Consider the following 13,723-nt stretch of genomic DNA (forward strand, 5'->3'; position numbering starts at 1 on the left):
GCCCGCACTTTACGTCATTGGCGAAGGAGCCAGTTAGCTAAAGAAGGAAGAGAGGAGAGACCGGCGGAGCCGGCCAATGGGAAGACAGGGAGGAGGTGACGACGGGAAGAGGGGACCAATAGCAGCGAGCGACCGGGTGACCCGTGCTGCCCTCAGGGGAGGTGTGTCCGTCGGGCGGGGCCGCTCGGGCCTCCCCGTGCGACACCGGCGGGGCCGCGCCGCGCCAGCGAGGCCCGCCCAGCCCCGGCGGCGGCGAGGAGGAGGGGCGGGGGGGAGCTCCGCGCGCCGCCTCACCCGCAGCGCGCGCCGCCTCACCCGCAGCGCGCGCCATGGCGGCCAACGAGGACCAGGAGGTGGGCCCCGGGCCCTGCCCGCGCTGGGCGGGGAGGCCGTGAGGCGCCGCTGCCTGAAGGGGAGCTGGCCCGGGATACTCCTCCGCACCTGCCGCGGGGCCGGGAGGGAGCCCCCGCGTGGGGAGAAGGGCCTCGGAGGGGAGGCGGCCCGGGTGGCGGGCAGCGGGAGGGAAGAGCCGGCCGGTTGAGCGGGCGAGGAGCCGGGGAGGAGGGAGCCGGGCGGCGGCGGGGCTGGGGGGAGGGCGGGAAACCGGCGGGGCCGCACACAGCTTCGCAAACCAACCGCGGCTGGGTGCAAGCTTCGTGTTCGAGCTGAAATCGGTCACCCCCTTCTCTGCTCTGTGCGGCAGATGGAGCTGGAAGCGCTGCGCTCTATCTACGAGGGAGATCTGTGCTTCAGGGAGCTGAGCCCGGTTTCCTTCCAGTACAGGGTAAGGCAAGGTGAAGGTCTGCGAGTCGCTGCAGCACAGGTTTCGCCTTGAAGTTACTCTCCTGCGTTGTAGTTGACATACCGGGGTTTTTCTAAAACAAACGGGTATTCGATGGGCAGTAAAGGCTAGATCCCTAGGCCGTTGTTTCAGGATCTTTGGTACGACGGTGCTTGATAGCACAATGCATAATATTTAGGAACCCGCTCCCAGTGCAGGTTTATTATCCCTTAGCTAGGCATCCTGCTTACACGTCTATGTACTGCATAGCTAGAACTGTCGAACTGGCTGAAGGAGCCAGCATGCTGAGTAATACTTAAACTAGCTGGTCAGAAATGTCACTTACAGAGACATTTATATGTAAAGCTCTGAACTTTCCCTATTGCTCAGTTACAAGGTTTTAGTCTCTTGTCGAGAAGTAGTTGACATGCCTTGTCTACCTGCTAAAGAGAAAATCCACAAAATGCTTTGGGCATGTGCACGATCTGCTCAGGAGAGACATAGAGGGAGTGCTGAGCTTGAGATAAGCAATTAGATTCTGGCATGAAATTCTTGCCAAATTTAAAGACCTGGAAGTTCTTCTGGGCATGGACTGAGACAGATCTTTGGATGGCCAGAGAACTTTACTGATGAAAACTTAGGCACCCGTGGGACAGAAGGGAGACTTCTGAAAATGCCGTATCCCTGTAGTGGGGAGGAGGCATCTAAAATAACCTTTTCGTGACTTCTCAAGTAACTTCAGAATAACATCAGTAATTGTGATGAGATAAGTCGATTTAAGTAATAGCACTTGAATCCCATCCATGTAAGTGCAGCCTTCCTTCACTGATAGGACCATTATTAGTAAATTTAATTTCCTCAAAAGAGCAAATGGGACATGCCTACAAGTCTACAATGTATCATTCTACATTTTACTAGCTTTGGTCATTGATAATTTTTATTAGAAGAAAAATAATTGTCAAAAGTTAGAACTCAATTTAAATACTGTAAAACTTAGTGTTAGACAAAGGCAATCACACATCTTTCCCATGAAGAAGAATTTGTCTTACGAGAACACATATTGCAAGTAAGTGCATGAGAAGGTTGAAAGAATTAGCATGCCATTTTTCTGAGCCTCATTTGTCTTGCACAAATCTCACATACAAAACACAGCTGTTTTGCAATCAAGTAAGGCTACCCAGTTTTTAGGTTGCACTGGCAAGGAGGAGGATGGTCACGCAGCTTTCTGTATGGATTTGCTCAGTGTGCAGACAGTGCTTTCCTGAGAGAAGAACTCTGTAAACCGTATCACCAGTTCTCTTCTTGGCAGCAGTGGGAACTAGACTGTAACACTGTAGATGATGTCTTGATAAATGTTGCAGATTCCAGATTTATTTACTTATTTATTATTTATTTCTTTATTTCACCTCTAAAACAGATGCTTCTGAATGTCAGTTAGTCCACTCTGCTGAAACAGACACTGTAAATAAAAAAGCACCAACTTTTTTTCTTTTCTTTTTTTTCCAATTTTTAAGTACAGTAGCCTCACTTTGATTAGGACTTTTTTTCTGGCTACACTTCGTTACACATAATCTGATGAAGCCAGATTTTGCCTATTCTAAAATGATGGAAATAAGGGAGAATTTTCATGTGGTTTTAGAATATGGATTTAACCAGCTTTGTTGCACTAGTCTTCCAAATCCTTGTGTGAAACAGTTATTTCTGTTTGTATAGTATGCCTTTGGTAGCACCTGTACTAGTTTTAAATTAAAAAAAAAAAGGATTTGTTTTTTCTTTAATTAACATAATTGTAAGGATTGTATATGTAATTTGGGTTCACTAAATTGGTTTTATGTGCATGATTATTTATATTAAAGTGTGCCTTTTTCTAATGTTATGCTTTTTTTATCCAGTCTCCTTCTACTGACTTCTTAAATCTTTTACTACTTGTTCTTTCTTATAGTGAAATAAAATATCTGTAGGGATGAGATGTAAATACTGAAATTCTTATCTATCATTTTTCCTATCTTAGGTCACTAGTTTATCATTGTCTTTATTTCAACACTGTCTTGTGGTTTGTTTTCATATTGCTCTGAGCTTGGATGCATGGGGGAAAAAAAAGAAGGCTTCATCTTTTCTGTTCTCATATATGATTGTATAATAGTTGTCTTGCAGATGCTACAAAGTAGCTTTTAAAACCAAGCGATTAAAGAAAAAAAAGTAAAGAGAAGTTTTGATGTTTCTGCTGCTTTTCCTAGGATGAAAACTGCAGCATAGAGATTAATATCGATGTCATAAATGTCATACTTTTTGTAGATAACAGCTTTATTTTCTAACTGATAACTTTATGAAAATAGATGTTATCTTAAGGAATTTGGATAGTCCTAAAGAAGTGAGACTTGCATATTGGCATTGTAATCTGTAATAAGTGACTGGAAACTGTTGATTTATAAAATTTTTCTTTTCCCTTCAGATAGGCGAAAGTGGAGATCCCAAAGCCTTTCTAATAGAAGTTTCTTGGCCGGAAACATATCCACAAACAGCACCAGTCATATCAATGGATGCTTTCTTCAACAACACGATGTAGGTATTTATGACAGCTTCACTTCCTAGCCTTATATGTGGGGGCTTTTTGGTTGACAAGCTTTTCTTAATCTGTCTAGATTATAGTTGATTTTTATGGTTTCTTGTAGATCTTCAGCTATTAAACGAAGTATATTGGATAAGTTAATGGTAGAAGTTGAAGCGAATCTTGGAACTGCTATGACATACACACTTTTTGAATATGCCAAAGATAATAAAGAGTTGTTCATGGAAAATCAGCCTGTTAACACTGTGGTAAGTAGATAAATTCAGATTTTAATCGCTTGCTTTTAAAACTGCAAAAAAAGTTTATTACAACTCTAAATACTTCATAGCTCTGTCTTGATGTTGTTAATCAGTATATTGGGTATACACATTAGTGGCTAAACAGTGACACACAGAGTATGGTGTCACAATGCTATGTGGTCTCAATTGTTATATTTAGTTGTTATTTTGCTGTTATACCAAAATGTTTGTGGGCTGCAGTTCTGTCCCACCGAGCAACATAAAAATGGAGATTTGGACCAGAAGCAAAACTAGAGAGAGCTGAAACAGAGATTAAAGGCGTGTGCTCGGGGTTGGGGGCAAATTACTGCAACCTTCCTGGGATGCAGTGGATTGCATAAGTGCACCTCCATGGTCTTGAATGAGTCAGGCTGGGTCTGTTTGTGGCTTCTGTGTTGTGTAAGGATGTTATTGGCCATTGTGGTGCTGCAGGTTTGCTTTGAGGAAGAAGGAATGGTTGCCATGTTTGGGAAGTCTGAATCCCTTCAGACTATATCACACTCTATGATTACATTTAAAAAGTGTCAGAGGTGCCCTTTGCAACTCTGAAAGGGAATAATTCCGATCCCCAACGCATGGTTCATAAAACTACAATCATGATTATATGTTGATTAAAAGCTGCAGACTGCTGACAGCATTGCTTCTTTCTGACAGTCAAAATATTTCAGTATGTCAGGTTCAGTAATCACACACAGAGGTAACTGTGGAACTAATATGTAAAATATTAACAACCATTTTTATCCTTTTCAGACTTCAGTAAGCAACAGTATTGCAATTGGAACTCCTGATGTGCCAGCAAGTAAGAAAAAAGATAAAAAGGAGCAGTTGTCCAAAACTCAGAAGCGAAAACTAGCCGATAAAACAGGTTTGTGAACTAGAATATTGTTTTGTTTGAGCAGTATGAGAATCCAAATTTTATAGCAGTGACATTTTGCTAGAGTCAGAATCAGTAGTGATTTGTTTATAAGATTAACGACTTCAAGTCTGTGGTCTCTGTTTTGCTTGTTTTAGGTGAATTATTCTTGCCTGAGATGTTAGTTCTGGTCAAAGCAACTTTCTATAGAGTAGGGATTTCAAGATGTCATTGCATTTGTTTTATTTTTTTTATTTCAATTTGTGACAAAAGCGAAATTTTCAAAAAATATTTGTGGGAGGAGAGCATTTGGGACTTCCAAAAATTCACTTTCAACAAAAGATGTGGTTGGTTGATGGGCCCTTGTAGATAATTCACATTATTAAAAATGTAATTTCTAAATGAAAGTATTTGTTTTGGAACCCAAAATAAAACATTTAATTTAGTTTGTACTCTCAAAATAGAGGTGCTTCTGCAGATACTTTATGCTTTCAATGAAATGGTAGGTTTTTGATTGAAAAGCATTCAATATTTCAACTAATCCTGCTGATGACTTTTATGTGTTCAACCTTAATTTTTAATAATGATCTGGATAATACTCTCCTATTGCAGCAGTAAGTTGTACCTTGTGATAGCAATTTCTGCATATAATTTACCTAACCTAGTGTATAATTGGCATATTAAATGTTGGCTGTATAATGGAAAAGCTGCATACAATTTTTTTCTTTGACAAAATGCATCATTGCTGGTCAGCCCAGCTCATGTTGGAGTTGCCTTCTAAATTAAATGTCAAATAGACTGAGGTGTTTTTATTTAAACAGAATTACTTTTTATTTAAACAAAATTCTTTAGAATTTTGTGCGTTGATTTTAAAGAAGATAAAGATTCTCCTTAGCTTGTGTGTTGAAAATAAAACCTTCTTATTCTGTAGATAACAAAGGGGAGCTTCCACGAGGATGGAACTGGGTGGACGTAATTAAGGTAACATGACTGTATTATATGCAGTATTATGAAAATTTATGTACATTAAAAATAATTTGTACTTGTATCTGAAGAAAAATAATCTGATTTTTTTTCTTGCTTTTCTTCCTAACTTTGTTTGGATTTGACTGTGGTGTCTGATTCATTTCTATATGTGTCCAGCATGTAAGTATTTTCAAATTATCTTTTTTTAATGTTAAAAAGATTTACAATAAATAGTCAGAACTGTTGCTTATTTTGGATTCTAATTTACATATTTCTCAAATGCTTTAAAATGCTTAGTGCTTCTGAATAGAGTCAGAAGGACTTTGGTTCCTCTTTGAACTTTGTTGGTTTAGTAATTCTCTTTTATTTATGAGCAATTAAATTTTAATTTTATGATGAGAGAGCTTTGCTAGCCAAATGCACTGCAAATATTCTGTCTTCATATGGCCACAAGATCTAAAATAAAGTTAGTGGTGCTGCCAGGTTCTGGAGGGCAATGGAGAAGTAAGCAGAAAAAGGGAGCTGTCCCAAGTGGGAGCACCTTGCTGTCTCCTACGAGCCTGAGCATTCTTTGCTGCAACTCCTACAGTGAATAATTATTTTCTACTTGTTCCCTCAGCATTGATTTCTTCCACTGTCTTGTCTTTGCTGATTCAGTGGAAATCAGTATAGCTGCCTGACAATTTTGAAAACAAACTATTTTATTTTACACATCTATAAGTAATTCTTGGTGTAAGACATAACACCGGTTCTAACTGTTAAATAAGAGCAAATAAATGATGATGGTGGTTTTGGGCAGAGTCCTTCTGAGTTAAAAGTGGCTATTTGTAGTGGATGTCTTGGATTCTAGATAGATTTCACAATAGATGCACAACATATAATAATTATAAACTTAGCTTTAAAAAAGAGATAAATAGTAAGTTAGTGTCTCTTTTTGTATTGTGTAAATTTCCATATGGGAATTATCTCAGAGATATGTGGAGATACTTTTTGCATTACTTCATCTTTTTTATGTTGGAGAGCTGGTGACGGAGTCTTCAAATTAAATAGAAACAGTACCCTGATGTTTTTCTGGGGTTTTGTGGTGGTGTTTTTTTAAAATCAACATTCACATTCAGGAAATAAGCTTATTTAGTGTTTAAGCTTAAGAAATAATTTGATGCTTTTCAGTCTCTTGGTGCAGTAGCACAATAAGTCTGTATTATTAAATATACATGTGTTCTATGTAAGATGGAGATAATGTTGTTCTTGTTTCCTAATAAATGGAATGGCAGTCTAAACTTTGAATACTTTCTTTTTGTGTCTCTTTTATAGTTAAGCAAAACTGGTTCTAAAGATGATGAATAAAGGACTTTGGTACAAGGAAACTCCACCTTTTAATACAGTGCAATTTGGGGTCACCATCTTTCTCTTAATAACTTTTGTATTTGTTGAAGTAAACATTTTATAAAGCTCAATTTCGTAACTCGCAAACCTAGTCACACAAGTTTATCTAGAGACTATGTGGTCTTCTTTGGAAAAAAAAAAACAAACTTGCCTTAAATGAAGGTTAGAATGTGACAAAGGGTATAAAGAGCCAATGTGGTGAAGTGAGTAGTGCTATATGCAGTGTTTATTAATTTATATTTTACTCTGTAGTAAAATCCTGTTATAGTGAACCCAGTGATACTGTAAACATTTCCTGATGTTCTTATTCCAATTGAAGAAAAAAACACTATAACAGTGATTGGTCACTTGACAGCATAATTCAAAATAAATTATTCCATGGAAACAAGACCTTTGTCATTTGTTTATCTAATATGAATGTTGAAGGAGAACATAAAAATTGTTACATTGCAATACAAACTGGAGCTTGTGGTCTCGTTTTCACTAGTTACTGGCTGAAATAGTAAATACTAGCGAAAACAAGGCCAAATATTCTAGTCTGCTCAAAAATGAGTGGTTACAGCAGGAGTATGCCCTCTTTATTCTCTGCAGTATCCATCTGTTAGTCTTTCTCCAGTATGCATCTTTACAGACAGTTGGATGTCTGAGGGGAGGGAAAAGTGCTTTCTTGCACGTCTCAATGAGTGTTGAGATTTTGTAGCTCTTTCGTTGGAGAAATGGGCATTCCTTGGAGGGGTTTGCTGACTGAGTGGTGGGACAGTGGGAAGAAGTCGGCATTCTGACAAATGTGTTGGGAGAACTTTTTTTTTTCCTAATCTGCTCTCTTCTATCAGAAAGAGAAGTCATCTTTACTATATGAACGGTTACTGAATACAAGATGCCTTAATGTCCTTTATTATTTTTGTTTGTTTTGAGATTAACTTTAATAAATGCCTATTTATCTGCTGTGGTACGTGTTTATTTTTTTAAAATTGTGTATTGCTTACTGCACTTCTAGGGCCAAGTTTGAATTTGCAAAGGATTTTCTATTACAAAGAAAGCATTCCTAAAAATTGGTGGAAGAATTGTATCTTCCCTCTTTCGGTATATGTTTACATGTTCTTCAGAGTAGTTGTGTGTGTTATTAATATGAGGGTCAGTCAACCCACTGAGAGTCATAGGAGAATATCCATCATGTTTAGTACACACAGCAAGTCAGGTGTCTCTCTGAAAGAGTGCACTCCACTACACACACTAGGTACAGCATTTGGTGAGAGGGGTGTTAGAGGTGCAGGCTGGATGTTCTGATCAGTGGTGCTAAGATCTTGCCTTTGTAGCTAAGAGAGGATAGTTTATATGACTGTCATATTAGGACTTCAGTTGATGGAGTGGAAGTGTTTATGCTACTGTCTGTGTCAAGAGAGCTTATATGCAACATACATTAATAATAGTTCTCTTAAATTGTCTTAAATTATTTCTGTTTTACCAAAGGAGGATACACTAAATATATTGCAAAATTACTGCTTGTCTTCATATATATATACATATATATAAAGAAAAAAAAGTTACATGAAATATTGTGACTGCAGGTGAAGGAAAAAAAAATTGAATTCGTTCTGTGGTTTTCACTCTTCTGAAGAGACTGTGAAGGGATCTGAAAGAAATATGCTCTGTACTGCTGTCATCTGACAAGAAGCCGTAGTTTTTACTGAAACTGGAGTTACAATTGGTAAATGTATGTGCTTCCTCAGTAAGGAAAACACTATTGATTCTTAAAGAATTCTTAATTTCAGAAAGTCGTGATTTATTTTTGAACTCAACTCACATTAGTAAAAGCTGGTAAAGTACACAAGGTAGGACTTTTTCCAAATGATGCAGTCTTGCCTTTGACGTAAACTGGAGGCTCATGGCTGCAATCTGAGCAAGAGTGTCTGGCAGGGGGTAACACCGCAGGGAGAAGTTGCTCTGGTAGTACACAGTGAGCCTGTAACAGGGAAGGGCATTTAGCTTTAGTCTCTGCCAGCATCAGAATGGGCAGGACTTTTTCTATTCACAGCATCTCCAAGGGGAATTGACTTGTCTTTGCTAGTATCCTTGGCATTTAAATCAAGTTGCCATGACAATTTATCTGAATAGATTAGTTAGGGAGGGTGGGGGAAGGACAAATAAGAACCACATCTCTTGCTTTTATAGTGTTACTGTGTGTAATGGCAGACTTGTTAACCTTGTGAAATGCCTGATTTTTCAGCTCCTAGTCTGCCTATAAATCACACGCTCTTGTGCAGATATCCAAGCAAGCTTCTCTGGTTCTGTTAGTAAACATGTTTGTTTGAAAGTCTACTATCAAGGGAAATATTTTGCATTGGGAATTTTTGTATTGGTTCTTTCCTTTTGTGTAAATTTTGAAAGGTAATTTGTGTCATTAAACCATTTTCTTATATGACGTGATGGTTGGAACAGGGTCATTTCAAGAATCTAGGTACTTGATATTATGGAGAGGCCTGAGCACTGACAACTGAGGGGAGGGAAAATGTAATGATTCTTATCAAGAAAGGCACAACTGTAAATAGAGATCATGACTACTGAGGAAATTCTAAACACTGTTGAACAGTACACCACCACCACCTTTTTTAAAGTAAAAACCCACTGGCAGTAGAAAAACGGTGGTTTATGCTTTATTTCAGTAGGGCAAGAGTCTTTTGATTGTAGGGATACACCACCTATTGAAATTCATGGGCTTTGCAGTAAAGCTTTGGTTGGCCTGAGAAGACAAGAGTCAATACTAGTAACAGTAAAGTGAAAGTAGCAAGTGTCCAAAATACAGGATGATTAAAAAGGGATTTGCCGGTTTACAAAATTTTCCATATTGCATGGATACTAATTGCCTTACTGAAGCACTAGTTGAAAGGGCTTTTTAAAAAAATACTTTTTATCTATAGTGTTGTTGCAGTAACCACTTGGAAATCTCATCTGATCAAGCATAGCTTACTTTTTTCCCTTTTTCAAATTTGTCTCTGAGAATCTTTCCTTGGGACAACTTTGGTGCAGAAAATTGAGGTGGCAATACCAATGCTTAAATTAAGTTTAGCATTGGATTTTAAACTGAAATTTAACTTAAAATATTTTTTCTCTTCAATCTTTTAGTTGAACATATTTGAATTCGTTAATATTCCTAATGCCTTTGAAAGTTAATTAATTTTAAGCTATGCATTGTTTTTTTCTTTCAAAACTTTTCTCAGCAGGCTATCATTTTGTGGTTTGTTTGCTTGCTGTTAAGGAGGCGAGGAGTCTCTCTCTCTTCCCCCCCCACCCCCCCTTTTTTTTTCCCCTCTGTCAGTCCTTACGGTGCTCTGGAGCACATCACTAGGCAGTACACTTTCCAGCCTCAACTTACAGGAGCTATTAGCATAGGATGTATGCAGTTTTTGCTATAAAATTGTTTGGTATCTCTGAAACACAGTGACCTCTTCTCCAAAATCTGTCCAGCTCTTTCTGTTGTTGATACAGGTATTTGAAGAATACAAAAAAAAAAAGTATGGCAGCAGTACAAGAACTGTCACTATCGCATTGGTATTTTATACTTTATTTCAGATGAAACTTCAAAGACGTGTTTAGTTGTATTTGCATGATGTTAAATACAAGTTCATTCAGTGCTGTTAGTACGAAGCCCAAAGATGCTCCATTGCACTGTAACATGTCGAATCCCAGGGAATAATGCAGACTGCCTTTAAGTATGTTGGGTGGAGGGGTGACAGCTGTGATTGATCAGCAGCGTGTACCTAGCATATCCTGCTCACCCCTTGGTCAGCCTGGCACAGCTGACAGTGAAATCAAGGCTGCTAATGTCTGCAGTACCACTGCAATTGGATGTACGTGGGGTGGACAGATAAAGCATGCCCAACTGATGAGCGCTTAGATTTTGGTGAGTAAAAGAACAGTAGGAAAAAAGCCAGCATTTCTTCATATAGGACCTTTGGTAGAAGTGCGAATGTAGGGAGACTATACTCCTTTCATCTGAGGCAATACAAGTGGTTTAGGGTTATATTGTGAACTTCGTGCTGTGAAAATCATTGAACTGGTCTGCACCAGGAATAGTTCCCCTTTGGAAATTGTTTCCTTCAACTATGTTTTGTGGCTTATAGTAGGGTGCCCTAAGCACTTGTAGTTAACAGCAGAATGAAGGGGGGAGGAAATGTTTGTTCAACAGAGAAAATACCAGAAGTGTGAGAACTCTGGATGGATTGGAGGAGGAAGTGGAGGGGGAAAAACATTGTTGTACACAAAACTAGAAGAGCATAGGGGATAACTTCACTGCTGCCAGACAACACAACAAAACAAAAGCTAAGCTTATGGTTGCAGAGCTATAAGTTCTGGCATGAGGTTGGGTTATGGTAAAAGACAAGAGGATTGTAGATTTTCTTTCTGTCACTGTCACTTGTTCTTTCACCAACATGGATTTGGCTTCATCTCAGAATGGGGCTGCTCCATGGTTGTGAGAAGAATTTCTGTTTGTCTGACTCTTATGCTTCCTGTTACTCTTTCTGAGCCCATGGAAGCACCTCTGAAAGTCTGGTGTACTCTCAGAAATAAATTAAGACAAAACATACTGACTAGTCACTGGAAAATCATGTTAGAATGTTTGATGTAGGTGAAAGAATTAACTGATTCTCTTCTCTCTCCTTCATTCAGAGCAAAGTGAGGAGTGACTCCAAATGGCTGAATTACACAAGACATATAAGAATCTATATCCAGACACTGGTGTTCGCCTGAAAGTTTGTCTGTCTAGTTTAAAGTTTTACATAGCTATCCCTTGCTACTGTGTCTGATCATTCATGCTTGTGGTTCCTACAGTAGTATGTGTTTCAAGTATTCATATTTACAATATGGCAGAAATTTGAAAACTCTTACTGTGATTGCCTACTGCAAGTTGCTTATGTTGTGAGATGGGATAAGGTCACAGCAATGAGAGAAAGCCAAACTATAACTGCACAGCCTTAGTGGAGAGGAATGGGGTTGTGTGGGTGTCTCTGAGGGCATAGTTTCTTCCACAGTATGTTTATTACTGGTAATGATCAGTGAAAGGGAAAAGTCAGTCTTGGATGAGTTTGGAAGATATCATTCAAGAAAAGATAATCTTTTCCTTCTCAGACAATTATCTGTTATAGTGTCACTGAGAGGTGATAAACATAAACATAGTCTTGTATGGAGTCACTCCTCAGAGCGGGATCTTACTTTAAATCAAGTAAGTGTTTCTGTCAGTAACGCATTTTATTATTTCCTGCAGGAAAAACAAATGTGAAGAAAGCATTACTATCTAAAGAGCTGCTGTCTCCACCGGAGGGAACCATTTGATCTCTATTTACAGGGAAAACTACAGTTCAATTGACCTCGAAGAGAGAAATTTTATAATAGTACAGGGAAAATGTATCAGCCCATTGATAAAAAGTACATAGCCTCTATAGATGTTTAACAAATTTGCACAGCATTATCAGTTTTATATTTTTCTCTGAAGATCAGAACTAGAATATTACCAGGTTTTAGTTAACTGGTATACAACATGATTATGATTCCCCCCCCCCTCCCCTATCCCATATGTCTTTAGATGATAAAAGTACAGGATGTAGTATAGAAATCTATTTTCTAGATTAAAATAGTGCTAAAGTTACAAATCCACTGAAAGGAAGGAAATCAATCTTACTCAGAAATAAGAATGTGCCAAAATTAAAGCTGCCTATGTGATGTTTATATGAAAAAGAATGCATAGGAAGATTTTCTTTCTGTGACTACATGTTTTTTGGGGTTTGTGTGGTTTTTTTTTTTCCCCTGGTAATGTCCAAGCAGATGCTTAGTGCTTTGCTTCCTTGTGTCCCTGTTAAGGGGACTTTGTAGGAAAGCACTACAAAAACCTGAGTTTTCGTATGCTCCTAAATGTGAAAAGGGAAGAAAGTTTTTGCTTTATAGAAGTAAATGAAGTAACAGAACCGTCCCTGGAACAAAGTGGACATTTGAAACCAGATGACCAGGTATAGACACAAATTAATTTGCTTTAATAAAACTGACTGGATCTGAGTGGCTTTAGTGCCTGTTTCAGAGTCTGTCTCCACGCAGAGGATCTGTGACATATAAATGCTTATGGATAATTTTAGGTTGACTATATAGCTACAGTCCATGTGATTAAGCATTGCTTTCAATAAATTTGTGTTACAGAAGTCAGTGCAGATTCTAATGTATTGTTAATGAGCTCTAGTTGAATCCCTTTTCATTTGATGGAAGGAGAGGAGATACACTGCTTACTTCTCTGGGACAAAAGAAATCCACATGTATGCTGTCAACGAAGGCTACCCGGACTTGGTTAACAGGCATTACAATCAGTCTGAAAGAGTTAAAAAGGTGAAGTTCTACAAGATATTTGTAGTAGCTTATATGAATGTGGATCCAATAGTTTTGTATATTCCTTTCTTCGTTAACTTGCTTATTGTGATGTTTAAAATGCTCTGAGTGCGAGCAGATATATTAGCTTATTAGCTAGTGTGTGTATGTGTCAAGTAACTGTTCAGTCGGATGAGTGCAAGAGCAGTTACCTTGTCTTTCCTAATTTCATGGCATGATAAGAGTTTTCTACCTCTTTTTGCGGTGCATACTTACAGGTAATATACCTCCCCTGGTTTTCTTCCCAGCATGGGCAAAAAATGGTACTCAGCATCACTGTGTGTTTCCTTCATAGCTTTTATATAGAAAGGTATATTGAGTGGGGGAGGAAGAAAAAAATTAATATAAACTACTGACTGGTGCTGATGCCTCACACCTGGAACTAATTAAGATAATCTGTGTCACATTGCATATAATATAATGTGCAAGCTACAATATGTCTCCCTCCTGATTTATTTTTTCCTGTTTTAAATGTATATACT

General features: G+C 38.5%; 1 protein-coding gene across 2 annotated transcripts; it reads left to right on the plus strand.

Moving 5' to 3' along the window:
- Window positions 1-147: 147 nt before the first annotated feature.
- RWDD4 (RWD domain containing 4) lies at window positions 148-7,768 on the plus strand. Of its 2 annotated transcripts, none has more exons than XM_072862945.1 (7): window positions 148-353; window positions 704-784; window positions 3,234-3,343; window positions 3,454-3,598; window positions 4,379-4,493; window positions 5,413-5,462; window positions 5,537-5,627. In XM_072862945.1, the coding sequence occupies exons 1-7, from the start codon at window positions 330-332 to the stop codon at window positions 5,588-5,590; spliced, it is 579 nt and encodes a 192-aa protein (XP_072719046.1). In that variant the 5' UTR covers window positions 148-329; the 3' UTR covers window positions 5,591-5,627. The 2 variants fall into 2 exon arrangements, with proteins under 2 accessions (XP_072719046.1, XP_072719047.1); XM_072862946.1 differs by lacking the exon at window positions 5,537-5,627 and adding an exon at window positions 6,762-7,768 and having other exon boundaries at window positions 149-353.
- The last annotated feature ends 5,955 nt before the right edge of the window (window positions 7,769-13,723 follow it).

This window comes from Ciconia boyciana, chromosome 5, assembly GCF_034638445.1.
Source record: "Ciconia boyciana chromosome 5, ASM3463844v1, whole genome shotgun sequence".
Taxonomy (NCBI): domain Eukaryota; kingdom Metazoa; phylum Chordata; class Aves; order Ciconiiformes; family Ciconiidae; genus Ciconia; species Ciconia boyciana.